The sequence below is a fragment of the Salmo salar genome, chromosome 03 (assembly GCF_965601325.2).
Source record: "Salmo salar chromosome 03, fSalSal1, whole genome shotgun sequence".
Lineage (NCBI taxonomy): Eukaryota > Metazoa > Chordata > Actinopteri > Salmoniformes > Salmonidae > Salmo > Salmo salar.
In genome coordinates this window covers 37,497,689-37,522,744 of record NC_138293.1, presented here as the reverse complement: position 1 = coordinate 37,522,744, position 25,056 = coordinate 37,497,689, and the positions used below count along the sequence as shown (strand labels likewise).

General features: G+C 47.7%; 1 protein-coding gene across 4 annotated transcripts; it reads left to right on the top strand.

Moving 5' to 3' along the window:
• Positions 1–419: 419 nt before the first annotated feature.
• Positions 420–23,772, top strand: LOC106600304 (ATP-dependent chromatin remodeler CHD8). 4 transcript variants are annotated; one of them, XM_014191614.3, is made up of 39 exons: positions 420–560; positions 1,260–1,542; positions 1,633–2,668; positions 2,821–3,090; positions 3,200–3,310; positions 3,419–3,918; positions 4,018–4,132; positions 4,386–4,607; positions 4,700–4,768; positions 4,889–4,944; positions 5,080–5,197; positions 5,330–5,413; positions 5,604–5,741; positions 5,871–5,992; positions 8,949–9,192; positions 9,375–9,551; positions 10,278–10,520; positions 10,637–10,796; positions 11,023–11,233; positions 12,968–13,163; positions 13,295–13,465; positions 13,579–13,872; positions 13,962–14,182; positions 14,348–14,550; positions 15,987–16,143; positions 16,222–16,311; positions 16,396–16,499; positions 16,625–16,748; positions 16,885–16,960; positions 17,048–17,322; positions 17,500–17,729; positions 17,877–18,545; positions 18,643–18,755; positions 19,153–19,380; positions 19,590–19,685; positions 20,406–20,549; positions 20,683–20,787; positions 20,897–21,001; positions 22,693–23,772. In XM_014191614.3, exons 3-39 carry the CDS (start codon positions 1,733–1,735, stop codon positions 23,035–23,037), a joined length of 7,722 nt encoding a protein of 2,573 aa, XP_014047089.1. In that variant the 5' UTR covers positions 420–560; positions 1,260–1,542; positions 1,633–1,732; the 3' UTR covers positions 23,038–23,772. The 4 variants fall into 4 exon arrangements, with proteins under 4 accessions (XP_014047089.1, XP_014047084.1, XP_014047091.1 ...); XM_014191609.3 differs by having other exon boundaries at positions 17,048–17,379; XM_014191610.3 differs by lacking the exon at positions 420–560 and adding an exon at positions 656–768 and having other exon boundaries at positions 17,048–17,379.
• The last annotated feature ends 1,284 nt before the right edge of the window (positions 23,773–25,056 follow it).

Here is a 25,056-nt window from a genome sequence, read left to right as displayed (position 1 = left end):
TTAAAATAAGTATAGCATCTCTGGTCTGTGTATAGCTACAATTTTAAAGATGGGTTAAACAATGTGTGAGTGAGCAAACATGGTCTCTTTTTTGTAGAGTCTAAGACTATGAGGTCACATTGTTTGATGGTTTGCAAATAAAACACCATAGATAGAGAAATTATTTATGGAATATACGACATATCTTAAAATCGTACTCAAGTTAAACATGCGGTAAACTCAGCTGCTGGTTTGACAGCAAAATCCAACGTGTAGGACTGCTGAGCCAAATTGTCCCAACTAGGCCGCATTTATTGTTTTCTCAACCTAACTACGTCCATCACTGTCTTCCGCTCAGGATTTCGTTCATTGGATGATGGACAATCCATTTTAGCCAATGGCTTGTAGGAATGCTGCCGGCTAGTGTACATTCAGACCAATGATAGTCAAGCGGATGGTATTCGAGGGGTACACTTTCAACGTTTTCGCTGGCAAGAACGTTAGTTCCTGCTCTTTCCTGGCCGTTTCCTGTAATCGTACAGTGTTGTGAGACGGAGAAAGCCATGTGTGTCGATGCAAAGGTAAATGTAGCACCCCGAAATGGTAACTGAGAGAGTCGAGGCAGTGGATGGTTATTAGGCGGTATTTTTTTTTATGAATAACAGACGTAGTCCATCCCAAATGCCATTGCGGCCTTACCCGTGTCTGATCGTAGACAGGCTAGTATGGTTATTGTGGCACGTTGCTTTGGTTTGGTCCGGTTTGTTGATGAGATTGAAAGAGTGGATGGTATGCAGTAAATTATGAAGATGTTAGCTATTGACTGACATATTGCAATAGTTATTTATATACCTTTTGAAATAGATATTAATCCCAAACCCGCCTTATATGGGTTATGCAATGCCAATAGCCATTAAATGCTAACGTTATCTCTGTAACCGTTTTGCCGAGAACAACACAGTCAGAAACGTCTGACCATGTATAGACAGATGGGTTTCTCCCACTTGCCATTTAAACTATTCATTTCCATACAAATACTGCTTTTAAAATGGTCTATGATCATAATGAAGGCATGTTTGATTCAAGAAAAAACAGAAACCACAAGTGTTTGTTGTTATAGGTAGCTAGATGGCTAACTAGTTAACGAACTAGCTAGCTAACATTACTAGCTAGCTACCACATGACAATTCAGACCATTTCACCTCACCAAGAGAGCAGTTTTAGCTTGACCACTTTTTCCTGGTTAAGCTAAGTCTTTATCTTCTCCTTTTCTGCTTTAGGAAAGAGACATCAGCGAATGATCTTGCAGATGGGCATCCATCCCATCATTACACACAGAGCCGAGGAGAGAAATAGGCACTGAAAACAAGGAAGAGGAAAGGGGTGAGGAAGAAGTGGAGAAACAGGGGGACTCTCCTCTTCCCTGAGCATCTTTCTCTGGTATCTAGCTCATTTTCCCCACCATCAACACCACCGTTCCAATATCTGTCATTGGAGGATACACAGACAAAGACCAAGTCAATTCTCTGCACTGGACTGAAACTGCAGAATTAGTCAATTTTAGTAAGTGAATTATATGTTATTGATATGTATTCTCAGAATAATATTGATGATCATGGATTAATTTAAAAATATTTTTTATTTTTCCACTAGTTTTTTTAAGTGCACATTCTGGAAAGATTTACGGATTCCCTGTCTTTCTGACTGAGAGCAAGGCTGTTTTGTTCTCGATATCTTCTGTGGACTGGGCAACATGGCAGACCCCATCATGGACCTCTTTGATGACACGCCGCTGTTCAACCTGGATGCTCTGCCAGGCGATGCCTTCACCCAGGGTTCCTCAGACCCTGTGGAGGAGGCTCTGAAGCTGGCTCTGGGGCAGATTGAACCCCCCTATGAACCCACCCCAGCTCTCAGCATACCAGTGGCAGCTCCAACCATCCCAGACCCAGTCCCTGTGCAGCAGCAGGCCCCAGTCCCATTCACCCTCCCTCAGACTGTTTCAATCGCGTCAACAGTACCTCAGACGACACTCTCTGTAGCCAGTAACACTAGTCGGGCTGCCACAGTCCTGCTGGGCTCACCTCTGACTGTCAATAGCTCTGCTGGCACCACACAACAGATCACAACACAACAATTCACCACACAGCAGCTCGCACAGATCGCACAGCAGCTTACTCCTCAGCAGCTAGCTGCCATCACCCAGCAGGCCGGAGGGCAGGGAGGCTCCAAGATCGTCATCCTGAAGGGACCTGGGGGGCATGCACAGGTGCTGCAGACTGTTCCTGGGACAGGCTCCCAAGCGGGGAAGGTCACCTTTGCCAGGGTACTGTCTGGAACCCAACTTAGGCCTGGCATGCAGATACTGTCTGGAGGAACGGTCCTGAACCAAGCGTCTCCTGGGCAGGGACAGGTGAAGGTGGGAACTGGGATACAGAGGCTAGTTCAGTCGCCCAACGGACCCCTGAAGCAGGTGCAGTTGATCTCCATGCCCCAGGGCCAGGGCCAGACGCAAACTGTCCAGATGCAAATACCGCAGGCCCAGCTTGCCCAAGCGCAGCAAATCCAGCTACAGCCCCAGACACAGGTGCAGCTGCAGTCTACCATGCAAACGCAGGTTACCACCACTGCTACAGGCACCACTTCAGTCCGACCACAAGGGGTTACCCTCACTACAGTACCACAGCAGGTAAGACTGCCCTTTGACCTTACCATCAGAATGATCAAATGCTTTGTTTTGCGTAGTCAGGAATACAGTGACCTGATCTCCACCTCAGGTCTCAAGATTGTACATTTGTAATTTAATCAACATCTTCTAATTGATAATTGCTCTCACCTCAGGGTGAAGCTAAGAGGATCACCCTGGTGCTGCAACAGCCCCATGGTGGCACGACCCAGGGGGGTGCTGTGACGGTGGGTGGGTCTGGTCAGCTGCAGCAGGGCCAGCAGCAGAGGCTGGTGTTGGGTAACCTCCCAGGGAAGCTGGTCCTCCAGGGGGGTCAGCTGGCTGCTCTCACCCAGGCCAGGGCAGGGCAGACGGGGGCGCAGCCTAAAGTACTTACCATCCAGCTGCAAGTGCAGCAGCAACCCAACCAACAGGGGGGACCCAAGGTAAGGAGGAGTGGCCTGAATTTGTAATTACAAAAGGATCCTCACTCATTTAACTGATCAGAAATACAGACCTGTTCTATGAAGACTTTGAACTGTCTCTGTTTTGCAGTTTCAGCTGGTGTCTGGAGGGCAAGGTAGCAGCCCACAGGTGGTTCAGATCTCCCAGGGGCAAGGTGGACAGAGACTGGCCATGCCCCTCAAACTGCTGCTGCAACCACAGGTACACACACACACACATGTCTCAATATAGGTAGCCCTGAATTGCACATCTCTCTAGTGAGTGTTTTTATTTTTTCCTTACTCTTAACTCGTCCATCTCTTTCCCCAGATGAGCTCCACCTCCACAGCAGGCGGTACCGTCTCCGTAGTGAAGGTCATCAACACCTCGGCTGCCGGCTCTGCCCCTTCCACCACCACCACCATGGCATCAACAGGTATACGGCTAGCCAAGGCCCAGGAGCCTGTACGGCGTGTGGAGACCCTGGGCAAGCAGGAGAAGGCCAACCGCATTGTGGCCGAGGCCATCGCCAGAGCAAAGGCCCGGGGAGAGAGGAACATTCCACGAGTCCTCAACCAGGACGAACTGCCTGCTGGACAGAAGGCTGCTGACAAAGGGGCTGCTGCGATGACCACTGGCACACCTGGAGCCAAGAAGAAGGGGGGAGGAGGCGGGAGTAAGAAGAAAAGCCCACCAGGGGCAGGGGGGAAGGGCATGGCTTGTGCTGAGAAGAAAGGCAAGGCCAAGGCAGCAGGTGGAGCTGCTGTAGGGACACCTGTAGGGGTGGCTGGAACCAGCGGCAGCAAAAGCAAAAGCAAGGCAAAGATCAAGTAAGTTTGTTAGGAGCAGTTCTGTCATGTAATTTTGAGTGGAATATCTATTTTTCGAAACTAATCATCTTTCTCATCCTCCTCTCTCTCTCGCCCCAGTACGATCACTCTAGTGGGGGGTAAGAAGAGGAAGAGGAATGCCTCCTCAGACCACTCTGATGGGGAGTTGAGCCCTTCCTCTCCCTCTAAGGCCCTGGAGGAGGACATGTTAGCGGTGAGACACATCCCTCCTACTGACACACCTACACACAACACAACCACTTTCCCCCCCCACACACATGCATGACGCCACACTAAACTACAGTATAGTATGATCTCTTTTTCTATCACCACTTTGTAAATGGCACTTCAATAATCGCACATCCCTGATTCAACATTTATGAACATAATACGTTCAGTGTTGTACTGGCTGTTTGTCTTAGACTTCCTGTCTGACGTCTGACTTGTTTGCATGTCATCCCCACCAGAAGAGGCGCTCTAACCGTCAGGTGAAGAGGAAGAAGTACACGGAGGACTTGGACATCAAAATCACTGACGATGAGGATGAGCCGGAGGAGGACGTGGACGTAACCACGACTGCGGCGGTGGCGTCCATTACCGGAGGGGCAGCGGGGCAGCTGATGGGAGAGCAGCTCAAACAGGAGCTGCAGTTGGACGGGGACGGCCTTTCCAGCATGCAGTTCTTTGTGGTGAGTGGGAGATCTAATCAAGTTTGGGCTGTTCTGTTTTGTTTGTCACATGCAAATGACAGCTGTATAACACACGTGTATATGTATCACAGGAAAACCCCAACGAGGAAGATGCAGCAATTGTAGACAAAGTCTTGTCCATGAGGCTAACTAAAAAGGAGGTGTGTGCTTACTGTGCTCTTTATTTCTTCTTTTAATTGTTAGTGTTTATCGACTTTGCTGATTTTAAGAAGTTGCAAATCATTATGTATCATCTTTGTTCCTCTCTTCATATTTTAAAGGTGTCTCCAGGACATTATATAAATGCTGAGGAATTCTTTGTCAAATATAAGAACTAGTAAGTGTCACTCTCTTTCCTTATGTTCATTACACTTTGGTGTGCTAATCCCTGACTAAAATACTGGTGTGAGATCCATTAAATTGTTTGGCGTATCCATAACTAACCCCTAAACCCTCCTTTTCCCTCTCTCAGCTCCTACATGCACTGTGAGTGGGCCACTCTGGAGCAGCTGGAGAGAGACAAGAGGATCCATCAGAAGCTGAAGAGATTCAAGATCAAACACGCACAAATGAGACTCCTCTTACAGGAGGTAAAGGAATGCTGTGGCCTCTTTCACAGAAAAGTGGTAGCCCTCCGACTGACAAGTAGATGGCAATGTGTGTAAAGATGAACTACAGGGATCATAGTCAGTGTCTTCTCCTTTCTGTGCCCCTGTCCCCAGGAGGAGGAGGCCTTCAACCCAGACTATGTGGAGGTGGACCGTATCCTGGATGAATCCAACAGTGTGGACAAGGACAATGGAGAGGTGAGAGAAGTCCATACCATGCCTCTGAAATCTGTGAGGATGCAGCATTCCTGCCTGACTAAATTCTGATTTCTAAAGGACAAATCTTGATATCTGTTCTTGTAAACCATGAATTTAAACCACGAATTGATCTCATTATGAAAATTCAGAGTCAGGATTATTTCTGTAAAAGTGTGTTGTATCTCCTCAGCCGGTGGTGTATTACTTGGTGAAGTGGTGCTCTCTGCCCTATGAAGACGCCACCTGGGAGCTGAGGGAGGACGTGGATGAGGACAAGGTGGAGGAGTTTAGGAAGATCCAGGACCGCCAACCTCAGCTCAAAAGAACGGTGAGTGTCAGAGGCTGTGTGTGTGGGTATTCACTGGTTGTGTGTGTTCGCCACGTTCCATGTGAGTGCCACTGCTCTAGTCTCCTATGTCATCATTCCTCATTCTAAACCATTCACTCCTCTCGTTAGCCCCGACCCCAAGCGGCTGCGTGGAAGAAGCTGGAGGAATTCACAGAGTACAAGAGTGGGAACGTACTTCGAGAATACCAGCTAGAGGGAGTCAACTGGCTGCTCTTCAACTGGTACAACAGGTACTGACATTTCTTTGTGCTTTTGAATGCATTTCATATCCCATTATTTACATGCATACAGTACCAGTCTAAAGTTCGGACACCTACTTATTCCAGAGATTTTCTATATTTTTACTTTTTTCTACATTGTAGAAAAATAACACGTGGAATCATGTAGTAACCAAAAAAGCGTTATTTTATATTTGAGATTCTTCAAAATAGCCACCCTTTGCCTTGATGACAGCTTTGCACACTCTTGGAATTCTCTCAACCAGCTTCATGAGGTAGTCACCTGGAATGCATTTCAATTAACAGGTGTGCCTTGTTAAAAGTTAATTTGTGGAATTTCTTCCTTAATATGTTTGAGCCAATCAGTTGTGCTGTGACCAGGCAGGGGGGGTATACAGAAGATAGCCCTATTTGGTATAAGACCAAGTCCGTATTATGGCAAGAATAGCTCAAATAAGCAAAGAGAAATGACAGTCCATCATTACGTTAAGACATGTAGGTCAGTCAATGCGGAAAATTTCAAGAACTTTGAACGTTTCTTCAAGTGCAGTCGCAAAAACCATCTAGCACTATGATGAAACTGGCTCTTATGAGGACCACCACAGGAATGGAAGACTCAGTTACCTCTGCTGCAGAGGATAAGTTCATTAGTTACCAGCCTCGGAAATTGCAGCCCAAATAAGTGCAAGTAACAGACACATCAACATCAACTGTTCAGAGAAGACTGCGTGAATCAGGCCTTCATGGTCGAATTGCTGCAAAGAAACCACTACTAAAGGACACCAATAAGAAGAGACTTGCATGGGCCAAGAAACACGAGCAATGGACATTAGACTGGTGGAAATGTTTCCAAAATTTGTCCAAATTTGAGATTTTTGGTTCCACCCGCCGTGTCTTTGTGAGATGCAGAGTAGGTGAACGGATGATCTCTGCATGTGTGGTTCCCACCGTATTTAGAATTCAAGGCACATTTAACCAGCATGGCTACCACAGCATTCTGCAGCGATACGCCATCCAATCTGGTTTGCGCTTAGTGGGACTATCATTTGTTTTTCAACAGGACAATGACCCAACACACCTCCAGGCTGTGTAAGGGCTATTTGACCAAGGAGAGTGATGGAGTGCTGCATCAGATGACCTGTCCTCCACAATCACCCAATCTCAACCCAATTTGGGATGAGTTGGACCGCAGTGAAGGAAATGCAACCAACAATTGCTCAGAATATGTGGGAACTCCTTCAAGACTGTTGAGAATGCCAAGCGTGTGTAAAGCTGTCATCAAGGCAAAGGGTGACTACTTTGAAGATGATCAAATCTCAACTGTATTTTGATGTAACATTTTCTTGGTTATTACATGATTCCATATGTTATTTCATAGTTTTGATGTCTTCATTAATATTCTACAATGTAAAAATTAAGGAAAACCCTTGAATGAGTAGGTGTCCAAACTTTTGACTGGTCTGTCTACCTAGCAAAAAAAGAAGCGTCCTTTCTCAGGACCCTGTCTTTCAAAGATAATTAGTAAAAATCCAAATAACTTCACAGATCTTAATTGTAAAGGGTTTAAACACTTCCCATGCTTGTTCAATGAACCATAAACAATTAATGAACATGCACCTCTGGAACAGTCGTTTTAAGACACTAACAGCTTAGACGGTAGGCAATTAAGGTCACAGTTATGAAAACTTAGGACACTAAAGAGGCCTTTCTACTGACTCTGAAAAACACCAAAAGAAAGATGCCCAGGGTCCCTGCTCATCTGTGTGAACGTGCCTTAGGCATGCTGCAAGGAGGCATGAGGACTGCAGATGTGGCCAGGGCAATAAATTGCAATGTCCGTACTGTGAGACGCCTAAGACAGTGCTACAGGGAGATCGTCCTCGCAGTGGCAGACCACGTACCGATCCTGTGCAGGTGTTGTTACACATCTGAACATCACAGCTGTGGGACAGGTACAGGCTGGCAACATCAACTGCCCGAGTTACACCAGGAACGCACAATCCCTCATCAGTGCTCAGGCTGTCCGCAATAGGCTGAGAGAGGCTGGACTGAGGGCTTGTAGGCCTGTTGTAAGGCAGATCCTCACCAGACATCACCGGCAACAACGTCGCCTATGGGCACAAGCCCAATGTCGCTGGACCAGACAGGACTAGCAAAAAGTGTCTTTACCGACGAGTCATGGTTTTGTCTCACCAGGGATAATGGCCGGATTCGCGTTTATCGTCAAAGGAATGAGCGTTACACCGAGGCCTGTACTCTGGAGCGGGATCAATTTGGAGGTGGAGGGTCTGTCATGTTCTGGGGCAGTGTGTCACAGCATCATCGGACTGATCTTGTTGTCATTGCAGGCAATCTCAATGCTGTGCGTTACAGGGAAGACATCCTCCTCCCTCATGTGGTACCCTTCCTACAGGCTCATCCTGACATGACCCTCCAGCATGACAATGCCACCAGCCATACTGCTCGTTCTGTGCGTGATTTCCTGCAAGACAGGAATGTCAGTGTTCTGCCTTGGCCAGCGAAGAGCCTGGATCTCAATCCCATTGAGCACGTCTGGGACATGTTGGATCGGAGGGTGAGGGCTAGGGCTATTTCCCCCCAGAAATGTCCGGGAACTTGCAGGTGCCTTGGTGGAAGAGTGGGGTAACATCTCACAGCAAGAACTGGTGCAGTCCACGAGGAGGAGATGCACTTCAGTACTTAGTATCTGGTGTGGACACCAGCTGCATTGACTGTTACTTTTGATTTTGACCCCCCCCACTTTGTTTAGGGACACAGTATTCCATTACTGTTAGTCACATGTCTGTGGAACTTGTTCAGTTGTTGAATCTTATATTCATACAAATATTTACACATTAAGTTTGCTGAAAATAAATGCAGTTGACAGAGGACGTTTCTTTTTTTTAGTGTGTGTGTGTGTGCGCGCACTTGCATTGCCAATGTATTGACACATCTTCACGCCCTACAGGCAGAACTGTATCCTGGCCGATGAGATGGGTCTAGGGAAGACCATCCAGTCCATCTCTCTGCTGTCTGAGGTGTTTGGTGCCGGGGTCCAGGGCCCCTTCCTGGTCATCGCCCCCCTCTCCACCATCACCAACTGGGAGAGGGAGTTCGCCACCTGGACCGACATGAATGCCATCGTCTACCACGGCAGCCTGGCCAGCAGGCAGATGATCCAGCAGTACGAGATGTACTGCAAGGACGACAAGGTGTGTGTGTCTGTCTTGCATTCTGTTTGTGGAACAGAAGAATGGGTTACAGTGGTTGAGTACTAGTGTTCTGCAGTAGGACCTGTTGGAAGACATTGATTCTCTCGTGTTCAGATTATACGATTCTTGATACATCGTCATCTAGCTTCTCTAACTAGTGTTGTATTACATTTTCTCTGTAGGACCATCTGATCCCAGGGGCATATAAATTTGATGCCCTGATCACGACGTTTGAGATGATTCTGTCCGACTGCCCTGAGCTGAGGGAGATCTCCTGGCGCTGTGTGATCATTGACGAAGCCCACCGCCTCAAGAACCGCAACTGCAAGCTGCTGGACAGCCTCAAGATGCTGGACCTGGTGAGTAATCATGGGATAGAATCTAGCCCTTAGTCTATCAGATCCATGCTAGCCGAAATCCGCGTAGCGGTTGTTTTGGCGTGTCGTAGGTGGAACTGCATTAGATCTGTCAAATCCACAAGCAGCTCCTTGCGTTACCTTATTGCGAACACTGCTATTGGATGCAACCAAACCACCCCCGACTTAATATCCGACAAATCCGGTGCAGAAGTTAATGCAGCCGCGTAACAAGTTCAAACACTCAAATATGTGATTTTCTATTACCTACTACACCTCGATTAGACTGATAGGCTTTAAATCCCCCCCCCCCCCCCATCCAAATCAACATGAAAACATGTGTGAGCTTGTTGTTATTTCCACCATCGATAGAAAGTGTCGACTATCGGCGTATTAAACTTTTAACGCAGTAGGGATAATAAGGAAGGGAGTGGTTGGTGACACACGCGCAGCCGCTTACCGATTTGTCAGCTCTTACCGCAGTTGCACCACCAAAGCGTCCGCTGTGCAGATGTCCGCCAGTGCAGGTTAACGCTCGGATCTGATTTAAATTGAGGCCTAAGGGACAGGGTGACAAATGTATTACTTGTGATGTGACAGGAATGTTGGTCTTTTGTGTCTTTTGTGTCAAGGAAGCGACAGAATAACTCCCTCTCCTGTTTTGCCCCTCACCCCTTCTTCCTTCTCTCTCCTCCTCCCCACTCTGTTCCTGTCCTCCCTGGTTCTCAGGAGCATAAGGTGCTTCTGACAGGCACTCCCCTCCAGAACACAGTGGAGGAGCTCTTCAGTCTGCTGCACTTTCTTGAGCCAGCTCAGTTCTCCTCAGAGTCCGAGTTCTTACGTGACTTTGGAGACCTCAAAACAGAGGAGCAGGTCCAGAAGCTCCAAGCTATTCTGAAGCCAATGATGCTGCGCAGACTCAAAGAGGATGTGGAGAAGAACTTGGCGCCAAAACAGGAGACCATCATTGAGGTAAGATTTTATGTATAATATTGCACCATATAACCAGGGCGACCTTGTATATGAGCATGATGTTATTTTTTGTAATGGACCATAACCATCAAGCTCAATACAACCTATCGACACAGGTGGAGCTGACAGATGTGCAGAAGAAATACTACCGGGCCATCCTAGAGAGGAACTTTAGTTTCCTCAGCATGGGGGCAACCAGCAACAGCAACGTCCCCAATCTGCTCAACACCATGATGGAGCTACGCAAGTGCTGCAACCACCCCTACCTCATCACAGGTACCTCACACCAACACTACACGTCAATACCCTTCCTCCTCCAAGAACACAGCCCCAATAGCATCTCCTCTTAATGCAGCTAGCCTGCTATCACCTGAGACTTACCACAGGTTCTGTTGAACTAACATCAGTACAACCCATCATGGGAAAACTCCTGTCTTCATACCTTTCCCAGGATGTTATGGTATGCCATGTTATAATAACCCCCGTCCTCTATTCTGTCCAGGGGCGGAGGAGTCTATTGTGGCAGAGCTGAGGGAGGTGTACGACCCCATGGTCCCAGACTTCCACCTGCAGGCCCTGGTGAGATCCGCAGGCAAGCTGGTCCTGCTGGACAAACTGCTGCCTCGCCTGAAGGCCGGGGGACACAAGGTGCTCATCTTCTCCCAGATGGTGCGCTGCCTGGACATCCTGGAGGACTACCTCATCAACAAGAGGTATGAAGGTCTAGATTGACTGCCTCATCAACAAGAGGTTGAGGTCGGCGCCCCCGGTGGGGCTAGATTGACTGCCTCGTCAACAAGAGGTATAGTCGGGTTAGCTGACAACGTCAAGAAAACGATGCCAGCAATTCAATGGGACATATCTTTGTGTTGTGATTCTGGCTAGCCAGATAGTTAGCAACAATGACAAGGAGCTGCCATGTTGTGAATCATAAGCGGCTCGTTTTAGCTAGTTTTTTTAGGTTGTTCTCGATACCGTGTCTTGTTTTGACTGATGTTTATGCTAATAGGGCTAGAATTCACTAGCTAGCTAACCAACTGTAATGATGTGTTTGAGACAAATATGCAAATGTATTTCATATCAAATTGTATTCATCACATGCGCTGAATACAACACGTGTAGACATTTACATTTGAGTAATTTAGCAGACGCTTTTATCCAGAGCAACTTAGTTAGTGCATTCATCTTAAGATGCCTAGGTGCGACAACTGTGAAATGCTTACTTATGAGGTCTTAAACAACAATGCAGTTTAAAAATACAAATTTAAGTAAAACGTGCTAAATAAACGAAAGGAAAAATGGTAACACAAATAATGAGGCTATATACAAGGGGTACTGGTACAGAGTCAATATGCAGGGCACGGAGTATACGATGTAATATGTACATGTAGGTAGGGGCAAAGTGATAATAAACAGAGTAGCAGCAGTGTGTGTGAAGGATTGTTTGTGTGAGTTGGAATGTCAATGTAGTGTGTGTGAGTGTACATCGAGTCAGTGCAAAATAATAAAATACAAGTAGTCCGGGTAGTCATTTAATTAACTGTTCAGCAGTCATGGCTTGGGGGTGGAAGCTGTTTAGGAGCCTTTTGGTTCCAGACTTGGCGCTCCAGTACCACTTGTCATGCGGTAGCAGAGAGAACAGTATGACTTGGGGTCTTCCTCTGACACCGCCTGGTATAGAGGTCCTGGATGGAAGGAAGCTTGGCCCCAGTGATGTACTGGGCCGTTCGCACTACCCTCTAGCGCCTTGCGGTCAGATGCCGAGCAGTTGCCATATCAGGCTGTGACACAACCAGTCAGGATGCTCTCGATTGTGCAGCTGTAGAACTTTTTGAGGAAATGAGGTCCCATGCTAAATCTTTTCAGCCGCCTGAGGGGGAAGAAGCGTTGTCGTGCCCTCTTCACAACTGTGTTGGTGTGTTTGGACCCTGAAAGGTTATTAGTGATGTGAATTCCAACGAACTTGAAGCTCTCGACCCGCTCCACTGCCACAGCCCCGTTGATGTGAATGGGGGGTGTGCTCAGCCCTCATTTTCCTCTAGTCCACGATCCGTTCCTTTGTCTTGCTCACATTGAGGGAGAGGTTATTGTCCTGGCACCACACGGATTCCCTTTGTAATCCGTGATAGTTTGCAAGCCCTGGCACATCCGATGAGCCTCCGAGCCGGTGTAGTAGGATTCTATCTTAGTCCTGTATTTATGTTTTCAATAAACATTGGAGATGTAAACTATATTTTTCATGTTGTCAACAATCTAAGCCAACCCTGTCTGTTTTTCCCCATAGTTGTGCATGTTGGTTTTGTTGCTTAACAACCAACCCGTCTATGGAGCTGTAGATAGACTACCTCATCAAAAAGAGAGATTGGCATGTTGTTTTAAAAACTCGATTTTGTTGTGAAGAGTAATCTAGATGAGTGAGAAGTTGCCTTTATCATTGTTCTGCCCAGATACCTGTACGAGCGCATCGATGGCAGAGTGAGAGGGAACCTGCGTCAGGCAGCCATTGATCGCTTCAGCAAACCAGACTCGGACCGTTTCGTCTTCCTGTTGTGTACCCGGGCTGGAGGCCTGGGCATCAACCTGACTGCTGCTGACACCTGCGTCATCTTTGACTCCGACTGGAACCCTCAGAATGATCTGCAGGTAATGTCTGACCTTTGACCTCCAGGCTCCCTCTTTTGTCTGGGTTCTTCTAATGTTTCATCCTAAGTCCCTTACCACGCTGTACAAATAGCATCTGATTTGATTGTACTAACCCTGCCTTCTCCCAACAGGCTCAGGCGCGGTGTCACCGTATCGGCCAGTCCAAGGCCGTGAAGGTGTACCGTCTGATCACCAGGAACTCCTATGAGAGGGAGATGTTGGACAAGGCTAGCCTCAAACTGGGTCTGGACCGGGCTGTACTGCAGAGCATGAGTGGCAACAAGGAGAGCAACGTCAACGGAGTAAGGAGGCCCAAAATATTGTTATTTACTTACGTACAATATTATTTTTAAGCCTGCGGTTTGTTTGGATGCCAACCATCTGGTTAATATCTCTTCTTCCAACCGCTTCTCAGCAAATCCAGCAGTTCTCTAAGAAGGAGATCGAGGACCTCCTGAGGAAGGGGGCGTACGCTGCCATCATGGACGAGGAGGACGAGGGCTCCAAGTTCTGCGAGGAGGACATTGACCAGATCCTCCAGAGGAGAGCCACCACCATCACCATCGAGAGCGAGGGCAAGGGATCCACCTTCTCCAAGGCCAGCTTCGTGGCCACCGAAAACAGGACCGACATCGCCCTGGACGACCCCGAGTTCTGGCAGAAGTGGGCCAAGAGGGCAGACATAGACTTTGATTCCATGAATAGGAAGGTAATGTGAACGTCTCCATTCTGTGTGTGTGCACTACCTTTCTCAATGTGTTTTGTGAAAAGCTCATTTTTCTCCCATCCTCCCTGTAGAACACTCTGGTGATTGACACACCCAGAGTAAGGAAGCAGACCCGTCAGTTCGCTACCCTGAGGGGCGAGGGCGGGGAGATCTCTGACCCCGACAGCGACGACGAGTACCCACCCGCCAATTCCCGGCAGTCCCGGTCCTCAAGGCGCTCCGAGCGCCACGCCGGAAATGGCTACGGCCGCACCGACTGCTTCCGTGTGGAGAAACACCTTCTTGTTTACGGGTAGGTGGACCTGACTAGGGCCTGGAGGGTTTTTTTTTTCTGTACAGGTGTAGTTACAATACACATGTGAGAGTAAAGTTATGACTGTATTTTCTACCAAATCAAGCTCCACGCTATTGTGCCGAGGTCTCCTTTCTCACTCTGCCACCTCCTGTGCTTGTCCAGGTGGGGGCGCTGGCGGGACATCCTGTCTCATGCACGCTGTAAGCGGCGGCTCGGGGAGCGTGACGTGGAGACCATCTGCAGGGTCATCCTTGTCTTCTGCCTGCTGCATTACCGTGGCGACGAGAACATCAAGAGTTTCATCTGGGAGCTCATCACCCCCCCAGAGAACGGCCGGGAACCACACACACTCCTCAACCACTCTGGTATGTACGACTGCTATAGAACCACACACACTCTCCTCAACCACTCTGGTATGTACGACTGCTATAGAACCACACACACTCTCCTCAACCACTGGTATGTACGACTGCTATAGAACCACACACACTCTCCTCAACCACTCTGGTATGTACGACTGCTATAGAACCACACACACTCTCCTCAACCACTGGTATGTACGACTGCTATAGAACCACACACACTCTCCTCAACCACTGGTATGTACGACTGCTATAGAACCACACACACACACACTCCTCTACCACTGGTATGTACGACTGCTATAGAACCACACACACTCTCCTCAACCACTCTGGTATGTACGACTGCTATAGAACCACACACACACACCTCAACCACTCTGGTATGTAGGACTGCTATAGAACCACACACACTCTCCTCAACCACTCTGGTATGTACGACTGCTATAGAACCACACACACTCTCCTCAACCACTCTGGTATGTACGACTGCTATAGAACCACACACACACTCCTCAACCACTCTGGTATGTACGACTGCTATAGAACCACACACACACTCCTCAACCACTCTGGTATGTACGACTGCTATAGAACCACACACACACTCCTCAACCACTCTGGTATGTACGACTGCTATAGAACCACACACACTCTCCTCAACCACTGGTATGTACGACTGCTATAGAACCACACACACACTCCTCTACCACTGGTATGTACGACTGCTATAGAACCACACACACTCTCCTCAACCACTCTGGTATGTACGACTGCTATAGAACCACACACACTCTCCTCAACCACTCTGGTATGTACGACTGCTATAGAACCACACACACTCTCCTCAACCACTCTGGTATGTACGACTGCTATAGAACCACACACACACTCCTCAACCACTCTGGTATGTACGACTGCTATAGAACCACACACACACTCCTCAACCACTCTGGTATGTACGACTGCTATAGAACCACACACACACTCCTCAACCACTCTGGTATGTACGACTGCTATAGAACCACACACACACTCCTCAACCACTCTGGTATGTACGACTGCTATAGAACCACACACACACTCCTCAACCACTCTGGTATGTACGACTGCTATAGAACCACACACACACTCCTCAACCACTCTGGTATGTACGACTGCTATAGAACCACACACACACTCCTCAACCACTCTGGTATGTACGACTGCTATAGAACCACACACACACTCCTCAACCACTCTGGTATGTACGACTGCTATAGAACCACACACACACTCCTCAACCACTCCGAATGTGTCTTACAACCTCCATCCACCCATTTGTCTAAACATTTCTTGCTCTGTTTTGGGTAACTGTTTACATGTTTGTGTTGATGTATTTTCTCTGTCTTTAGCATTGCCTTCCAGGGTTGTGAGGTCAATGTGTTTCTATGTCCTAGGTCTGTCCATCCCTGTTCCTCGGGGCAGGAAGGGGAAGAGGGTGAAGGCCCAGAGCTCCTTTGACGTTCAGAAGGTGGAGTGGATCCGCAAGTACAACCCCGACTCCCTGCTTCTGGACGACAGCTACCGCAAACATCTCAAGCACCAGTGCAACAAGTCTGTGTGTTTTCACCCTAGAGACTACTGAAGTGTTTTTGCACAGTATCAGAGCATTAACCCTTTCCTTGTCTTCAGGGTGTTGCTGAGAGTGCGTATGCTGTACTACCTGAGACAGGAAGTCATTGGAGAGCATGCCGATTCTGTGCTGAGAGGAGCCGATGCCAGGTATCACCCTATTAAAACTACTCATTACTTGCTACATGCATATCTACACACACACACATACTGAAGCTGTCTGTGTCCTCGTAGGGATATTGACATCTGGATGCCTGAGATGGAGCAGCAGGAGGTGCCATCAGGCTGGTGGGATACAGAGGCAGACCGCTCCCTCCTCGTCGGTGTCTTCAAACACGGTCTGCGTTTTGAATGTCAAAGTCTTTAGGCGTTTTGTTTACTTGTCAAGAATACCTTGTGTTTATCAGTAGGAACGTGGTGTTTAGTGAGTGTGTTTGTAGTAACTCCAGTCTGTTGCCTCCAGGGTATGAGATGTACACCACCATGCGTGCCGACGACTGTCTCTGTTTCCTGGAGAGAGCTGGTCGCCCTGACGACCAGGCCATTGATGCGGAGCAGCACTCTGCAGACGCAGAGCTGGGAGACGGGTGAGCTACACTGGCTAACCTTATTAGCGCTTCGCTAAACAACCCGCTAACTTTATATCACTAAACTCATAAGAGCTGGCCTCACCCCCATTTAACTTGACAAATTGGTGGCTGTAACTTTGTTTTTGCCCCCCAGAGGAGACGATGACAAGTATTCTGAAGACCCAGAGTTCAAGCCTGCGTCAAGGCACACCAAAGACCTGTATGAGGAGGTGAGAATTGGTACTTAATATTCTTCATTGATTGATTTTTGGTTAGAGAATATTGTTATTATATTCATGATAATCCCTCTCCCCCAGGCTGACTCCATGAACATGAGTGACGATATCTGTGTCGATGACAAGCCGGGGCCTGTTAAAACCAAGGGACCGCCTTCTGGCCTGTCAGGAGCCTGTGAGTGGCCGACCAGCTCGTCACTTACCGCGCGGCTCCGGCGTCTGATCACTGCATACCAGCGAAGCTACAAGAGAGAGCAGCTGAAGGTGGAGGCAGCAGAGAAGGGCGACCGCAAGCGCAGGAGGTGTGAGCAGGCCAGTAAGCTGAAGGAGATTGCACGCCAGGAACGCCAACAGAGGTACCAACTACTACCCTCAGCTATTAACTCTTCAAGCATATGTGTCCTGAATCTGAGGTACAGTTGTTGTTTGTTTAATGTGTCTGTATGCTGTAACCTTACACTTATCTCGGCGTAAGTTTTAAGTGTTCCGATATTTTAACCATCTGTCTTGTGTGTCTTAACTTTCTCTCCTAGGTGGACCCGTAGAGAGGAGTGTGATTTCTACCGTGTGGTATCCACGTTCGGTGTCGAGCGGATAAAGGAGCCAAACGCCCAAGAGGGGGAGGATGCTAAACTGGAATGGGCCCGCTTCCGGACCTTCGCCCGTCTGGACAAGAAGACGGACGAGAGTCTGAGTCGCTACTTCCGCTGCTTCATGGCCATGTGCCGGAGGGTGTGCAACCTGCGGCCCGCCCGCGGAGAAGGTCAGAACCGTGTCAAACAGTATTATTAAATACAGGATATTGAGAAGTGTAAATCCCTTGACGCGGTCAAATATAATAGAGTAGGGTGTTGGATATGTGGGTTGATCTGGAGAGACACCGATTCCCTAACCCTCTCTCCCTCCCCAGACCCGTCAGAGTTGGGGCAGTCTATGGCCCCCATCACCGAGGAGCGGGCCTCTCGCACCCTGTACCGCATCAGTCTGCTGCGCCGTCTTCGTGAGCGTGTCCTGCCCCACCCCTCCATGGAGGAGAGCCTGCTGCTGGCCCCACTCAGCTCTGAGCTTCCCGTCTGGTGGAGCACTCCGGCCCACGACCGGGAACTCATGCTGGGCGCCGCCCTCCACGGCGTCAGCCGCACCGAGCTTTCAGTCTTCTCCGACCCGCAGTTCTCCTTCAGCCAAGCCCGCCACGACTACCTCGAGATCCAGCAGAACCAGCCCGCCCCTGCCACTCCCCTCCGCCAACCACAGGCAGAGGAGGGCTCCGCCGTCAAGGAGGAGGAGGGACTGAACGAGGAGTCCGTCCTCCTTGGAGCTTCTGAGGCTCTCGGCCACTCAGATACCCAGACCACACCCCTCTCTCGCCCTGATGGGACGGGACAAGCCCGGACTGGCTTGGGCTGGAAGAAGAGCAAGGGGAGGGGCCCGAGAAGCGGAGGAAGGAAAGGCGGAAGAAGTGGAGGAGAAGGCGGGACGTCTGATTTGGATTCAGAATCTGATTCAGGCTCGTCTACCTCCTCCCGGCGATCAGAAAGCTCTGACGACAGTGGGGACAGCGATGCAGAGAGGGAGAGAGGTGAGTAATGGCTAAGAGGAATCTAGAAGAGTGTGAGGATTGAGTTAAGACAACACGGGTAGAACACACTTTTTGTCATTTTCTTTTCTGTTTTCAGCTGCTCTAAAGATGGAGGAAGATGGAGAGAACAGCTTGCTCTCAATGACTCCATCTCAAGATGGCGCGCCACCGGAGTCCCTCACTGACCCCTTCAGGGTTGACTGGCCCAAGGTATGTAGGGGACGTGTACTGTCTGCAATTTATAGAGCGTTGGTTCCCAACCAGGGGTACTAGGACCCCTGGGAATACTTGGCCTTTCCACAGGGGGTACGTGAGAAGATTCATAAGACCATAGGCTTACTGGTAAAATGCACATGAAGGGGTAAGCAGAATTCAGTTGGAGGTACAGTAACCGAAAAAGGTTCGAAACCACTGCTATGGAGTATGGATGGGTCCAGATTCAGTATGTGGATGATGTTCTGGTTCAACAAACAGTATTGGGTTTGTGTAAAAGCTTACACATTAGTACTTCAAATACAGTAATAACGGGACGTTGAATAATAAACTGTACAGTAAAAGGTTTGGTGTTTGTTGTGTTGGTGGAGTGATTGACTGGTTGCTCCCTCAGGACCGTGTGTTGATAAACCGGCTGGACAGCCTCTGTACACTGGTGCTGTCTGGGCAGTGGCCAACAGGGCGACGCTACGCCTCTGACGCCCAGCTCAACCCAGGCTCTGACGACCTAGGGGCAGGGGATGAGCTCAGCTTTGCACGGCTCATGCGGAAAGGCAACAGCACCCCCGGTGGAGAAGGTGCAGATGGAGAGGAATCGGAGTTCACGGTCAAACTCCTCAAGGTGAGATGAGAGGAACATAGAAAAGAGGGGTCGACTCAATTCTGGTCCTGGGCTTTTGTCCTAGCCCAGTAATAACAGCTGATTCAGCTTTTTAAGTCATTGAAGTAAATTGGGTTAAAGCATGGGTGACTGAGGTATAGATGGGATGACTAAATTGTTGTCTACCCTCTTTCTCCATCCCCCTTTCTTTTACTATCCAACTCTCTTAGGAGGAGGGGCTGAAGCTGACCTTCTCTAAGCATGCCTTGATGTCCAACGGGTCAGGGGGAGAGGGGAGCGGGCGCAGGAAGCGTAGGGACCAAGAAGTACGCATATAGACTGAGTATACAAAACATTAGGAACCCCTTCCTAATATTGAGCTGCTCTTCTCCCCCCCCCCCCCCCCCGCCCTCAGAACAGCCTCAATTCGTCAGGGCATGGCCTCTACAAGGTGTCGAAAGTGTTCCACAGGGATGCTGGCCCATGTTGACGCCAATGCTTCCCACAGTTATGTTAAGTTGTCTGGATGTCCTTTGGGTGGTGGACCATTCTTGATACACACGGGAAACTATTGAGCGTGGAAAAACTCAACAACGTTGCAGTTTTTGACCAAAAACTGGTGCGCCTGGCACCTAATACCATACCCCATTTTTTTTTAAAGGCATTTAAATATTTTGTCTTGCCCATTCACCCTCTGAATGGCACACATGCACATTCCATGTCTCAAGGCTTTAAAAGTCCTTCTTTAACCTGGCTCCTCCCCTTCATCTACACTGATTTGAAATGTATTTAACAAGTGACATCAATAAGGGATCATAGCTTTCACCTGGATTCACCTGGTCAGTCTGTCATGGAAAGAGCAGGTGTCCTTAATGTTTTGTATACTCAGTGTATACAATACTTCTCCACATTCTCATGGAGTCAGTGGTTAAGACTGCTCATAATACACAGATACTTGTCTGAGAACAGTAGACGACAATAACTAACAAACTACATACTCAAATGTCTGCATTCGTCAAGCCTCGCTCACTCTCACTTCCCCCTAGTTGTCAGATCCAGACGGAGTGGTCCCGGTGGTCGATGCCATGACGGGCACAGTGCTGAGTGGGGAGCGGGCCCCTCGACGCAGGGACTTGCCCAACTGGCTGAAGGAGAACCCAGAGTATGAGGTGGAGGGAGACATGCTGGAGGTACATTTTATCTAGAAGACTGGCTGGGGCTCAAACGAGACTCTGGACAAAAGTAGTGAACTGTGGAAAAATGCAGAATAATTTGGGATTTTCCACTGCGGCTGTAGTGACTCTGTCTTCTGCGAACCCCTAGCTCCTTGTGAACAGGAGCAAGAGGAAGAAGAAGAGGACGGAGAAGGCAGCAGCGCTGTCGGGCAGTGAGAAGATTAACATAATTGATATGAGGTCAGGAAAGAAGGTGAGAAATGGCAAAGGATGAGTGCATGGGGTTCCTCTCTCAAATAAATATTCATTTGTGGATGCTGATTGCCCGAGTTAATTTTTATTTATTTTATTTTTTTGCTCAGGTTGGGGCTGCACATGGACCTATGCTGCAGGATCTGAGGGAGTTTCTTGAGGAGAATCCTGACTGCGCAGTTGCACCAGAATGGGCTGAGACTGTCCGGTGCTCTGTGAGTACCCTTTATTAACTTATTGAATGAAAGGTTCTATTTCAGGTAGTAAAATAATTTTATACAATTGAAGTCGGAAGTTTACATACACATAGGTTGGAGTCATTAAAACTCGTTTTACAACCACTCCACAATTTTCTTGTTAACAAACTATAGTTTTGGCAAGTCGGTTAGGACATCTACTTTGTGCATGACGCAAGTTATTTTTCCAACAATTGTTTACAGACAGATTATTTCACTTATAACTCACTATCATAATTCCAGTGGGTCAGAAGTTGACATACACTAAGTTGACTGTGCCTTTAAACAGCTTGGAAAATTCCAGAAAATGTTGTCATGGCTTTAGAAGCTTCTGATAGGCTAATTGACATCATTTGAGTCAATTGGAGGTGTACCTGTGGATGTATTTCAAGGCTTACCTTCAAACTCAGTGCCTCTTTGCTTGACATCATGTGAAAATCAAAAGAAATCAGCCAAGACCTCATAAAAAATTGTAGGCCTCCACAAGTCTGGTTCATCCTTGGGAGCAATTTCCAAATGCCTGAAGGTACCACGTTCGTCTGTACAAACAATAGTATGCAAGTCTAAACACAGCGTAGCCGTCATACCGCTCAGGAAGGAGACGCGTTCTGTCTCCTAGAGATGAATGTACTTTGGTGCAAAAACTGCAAATCAATCCCAGAACAGCAGCAAAGGACCTTGTGAAGATGCTGGAGGAAACAGGTACAAAAGTATCAATATCCACAGAAAAACGAGTCCTATATTGACATAACCTGAAAGGCCGCTTAGCGAGGAAGAAGCCACTGCTCCAAAACCGCCATAAAAAAGCCAGACTACGGTTTGCAACTGCACATGGGGACGAAGATTGTACTTTTTGGAGAAATGTCCTCTGGTCTGATGAAAGAAAAATAGAACTGTTTGGCCATAATGACAATCGTTATGTTTGGAGGAAAAGGGAGGAAGCTTGCAAGCCGAAGAACACCATCACAACCGTGAACGACAGGGGTGGCAGCATCCTGTTGTGGGGGGTGCTTTGCTGCAGGAGGGACTGGTGCACTTCACAAAATAGATGGCATCATGAGGTAGGAAAATGATGTGGATATATTGAAGCGACATCAATCAGGAAGTTAAAGCTTGGTCGCAAATGGGTTTTCCAAATGGACAATGACCCCAAGCATACTTCCAAAGTTGTGGCAAAATGGCTAAAGGACAACAAAGTCAAGGTATTGTAGTGACCATCACAAAGCCCTGACCTCAACCCTATAGACAATTTGTGGGCAGAACTGAAAAAAAACGTTTGTTAGCAAGGAGGCCTACAAACCTGACTCAGTTACACCAGCTCTGTCAGGAGGAATGGGCCAAAATTCACCCAATTTATTGTGGAAGGCTACCCAAAACGTTTGACCCAAGTTAAACAATTTAAGGCAATGCTACCAAATACTAATTGAGTGTGTGTAAACTTCTGACCCACTGGGAATGTGATGAAAGAAATAAAAGCTGAAATAAAGCATTCTCTCTACTATTATTCTGACATTTCACATTCTTAAAATAAACTGGTGATCCAAACTGACCTAAGACAGGGAATTTTTACAAGGATTAAATGTCAGGAATTGTGAAACTGAGTTTAAATGTATTTGGCTAAGGTGTATGTAAACTTCCGACTTCAACTGTAGTTCATCTTCTTCTCCCAGGGCTTTCTGCCAGACAGCCTCTTCCACCGGCTACTCTCTGCACACTCTGTCATTCCCAAGAGAGACCGTCACCACCGCCACCACCACGCTCCCCAGCCTGACCCGATGGAGGACCCACTCCTGGGCGGAGGTGAAGAAGAGACCCTGGTCTCAGATGGGGCCTACATGATGGAGGACGAAGACTTGGAGGATTCTTCTTTCCTGACACAAGCCTTTGATGTTAAGATGGAAGGCGGCGACAGCTTGTCACGAGGCGGATACGAGAGTTCTGACAGGGAGGCCCTTTTGGACGACGTCATCATGGCGCAGAAGGACACGGACTCTTCCTCCAGCTCAGAGGATTGACCAAGCACGTCTTGTCTAATGTAGTCCCCGAAAAATCATGTTATTTTTTTTCCTATTCATTTAATTTTTTATCATGATCTATATTGAATTATGGATTAATTTGTTATTTTTACTCATTTGTTTTATCTAGATTTTTGGAAAGGAGCAGGTTTGTACCCATCTCTTTCCATTCATGATATTCCTCCTCCCTTCATGACCATCCACTTGGCAGCCTGAACCCCAACAAAGTGACTCCGTGCCCAAATCTGTTTCTCATGCCACTGCTCTCCTTCTCCCTCAACCACCCCTCAAACCCATCCCATTCCCAGCCTCATCTTTAAGGGGAGCCCTGCTGTATTAGGAGCCTTTTTATCCAAGAACCTCCAAGCTGGTCCTCCAGTTTAACTGGATGAGAGGACACACTTGTACTGAGCAGACCAGAACTTTGCTCCCATGATGCCTGAGTCTGATGTCATAGGACCTTTCTGCGCCCTGTTGAGTCAGTGAACTAGAAGGGGTCCAATATGCGGATGTACATTTTTCTGAAAGGATGTGATAACTGTAAGGGGGGGGGGGGGGGGATACCGGTATATTAGTTAATGATCCAGTGCTAGGAAGATGGGTGTATTGTACAATGTAGAGCTGGTCAGTTGTGTGCTATGGTGCGACGATGACCGCAATGAGTTATTATTATTGTTTTATGACCTGATTGTATCTGTGATATGAATTACAGCAATCTACAGTGAAAGCAGCTGAGTTCTCTGGTCCTTGTGTATTTTCTTGACCGCATGTGTTTGAGTTTTTTTCCTGCCTTTTACACTTACAGTACCAGTCAAAAGTTTGGACACACCTACTCATTCCAGGGTTTTTCTTTATATTTACTATTTTCTACATTGTAGAATAATAGTGACGACATCAAACTATGAAACGGCATATGGAACCGTGTAGTAAACAAATCCAAATATATTTGCGACTCTTCAAAGTAGCCACGCTTTGCCTTGACAGCTTTGCACACGCTTGGCATTCTCTCAACCAGCTTCATGAGGTAGTCACCTGGAATGCATTTCAATTAACAGGTGTGCCTTGTTAAGAAGATGGTCCTATTTGGTAAAAGACAAAGTCCATATAATGGAAAGAACAGCTCAAATAAGCAAAGAGAAATGACAGTCCATTACTTTAAGACATGGCAAGGTCAGTCAATGTGGAAAATTTCAAGAACTTTCAAAGTTTCATCAAGTGCAGTCGCCAAAAACCATCAAGCGCTATGATGAAATGGGGCTCTCCTAAGGACCGCCACAGGAAAGGAAGACCCAGAGTTACCTTTGTTGCAGAGGATAAGTTTATTAGAGTTACCAGCCTCAGAAATCAACAATTAACTGCACCGCAGATTGCAGCCCAAATAAATGCTTCACAGAGTTCAAGTAACAGACGCATCTCAACATTAACTGTTCAGAGAAGACTGCGTGAATCAAGCCTTCATGGTCGAATTGCTGCAAAGAAACCACTACTAAAGGACACCAATAAGAAGAGACTTGCATGGGCCAAGAAACACAAGCAATGGATATTAGACCGGTGGAAATCCGTCCTTTGGTCTGATGAGTCCAAATTTGAGATTTTTGGTGTGTCTTTGTGAGACGCAGAGTAGGTGAATGGATTACCTCTGTATGTGTGGTTTCCACCGTGATGCATGGAGGAGTGGGGGTGCTTTGCGGGTGACACTGTCAGTGATTTATTTAGAATTCAAGGCCCACTTAACCAGCATGGCTACCACAGCATACTGCAGCGATATGCCATCCCATCTGGTTTGCGTTTAGTGGGACTATCATTTGTTTTTCAACAGGACATTGACCCAAAACAAACCTCCAGGCTGTGTAAGGGCTGCATCAGATGGCCTGGCCTCCACAAACACCCGACCTCATCCCAATTGAGATGGTTTGGGATGAGTTGGACCGCAGAGTGAAAGAAAAGCAGCCAACAAGTGCTCAGCATATGTGGGAACTCCAAGACTGTTGGAAAAGCATTCCAGGTGACTACCTCATG

Excerpts from the sequence above, each read along its gene's own strand:
- LOC106600304 (XM_014191609.3), top strand. The coding sequence starts at position 1,733 with ATGGCAGACCCCATCATGGACCTCTTTGATGACACGCCGCTGTTCAAC. Across the intron at positions 9,552-10,277 it reads GCCTCAAGATGCTGGACCTG|GAGCATAAGGTGCTTCTGAC; the intron begins GTGAGTAATCAT and ends CCTGGTTCTCAG. Across the intron at positions 18,546-18,642 it reads CGATGCAGAGAGGGAGAGAG|CTGCTCTAAAGATGGAGGAA; the intron begins GTGAGTAATGGC and ends TTCTGTTTTCAG.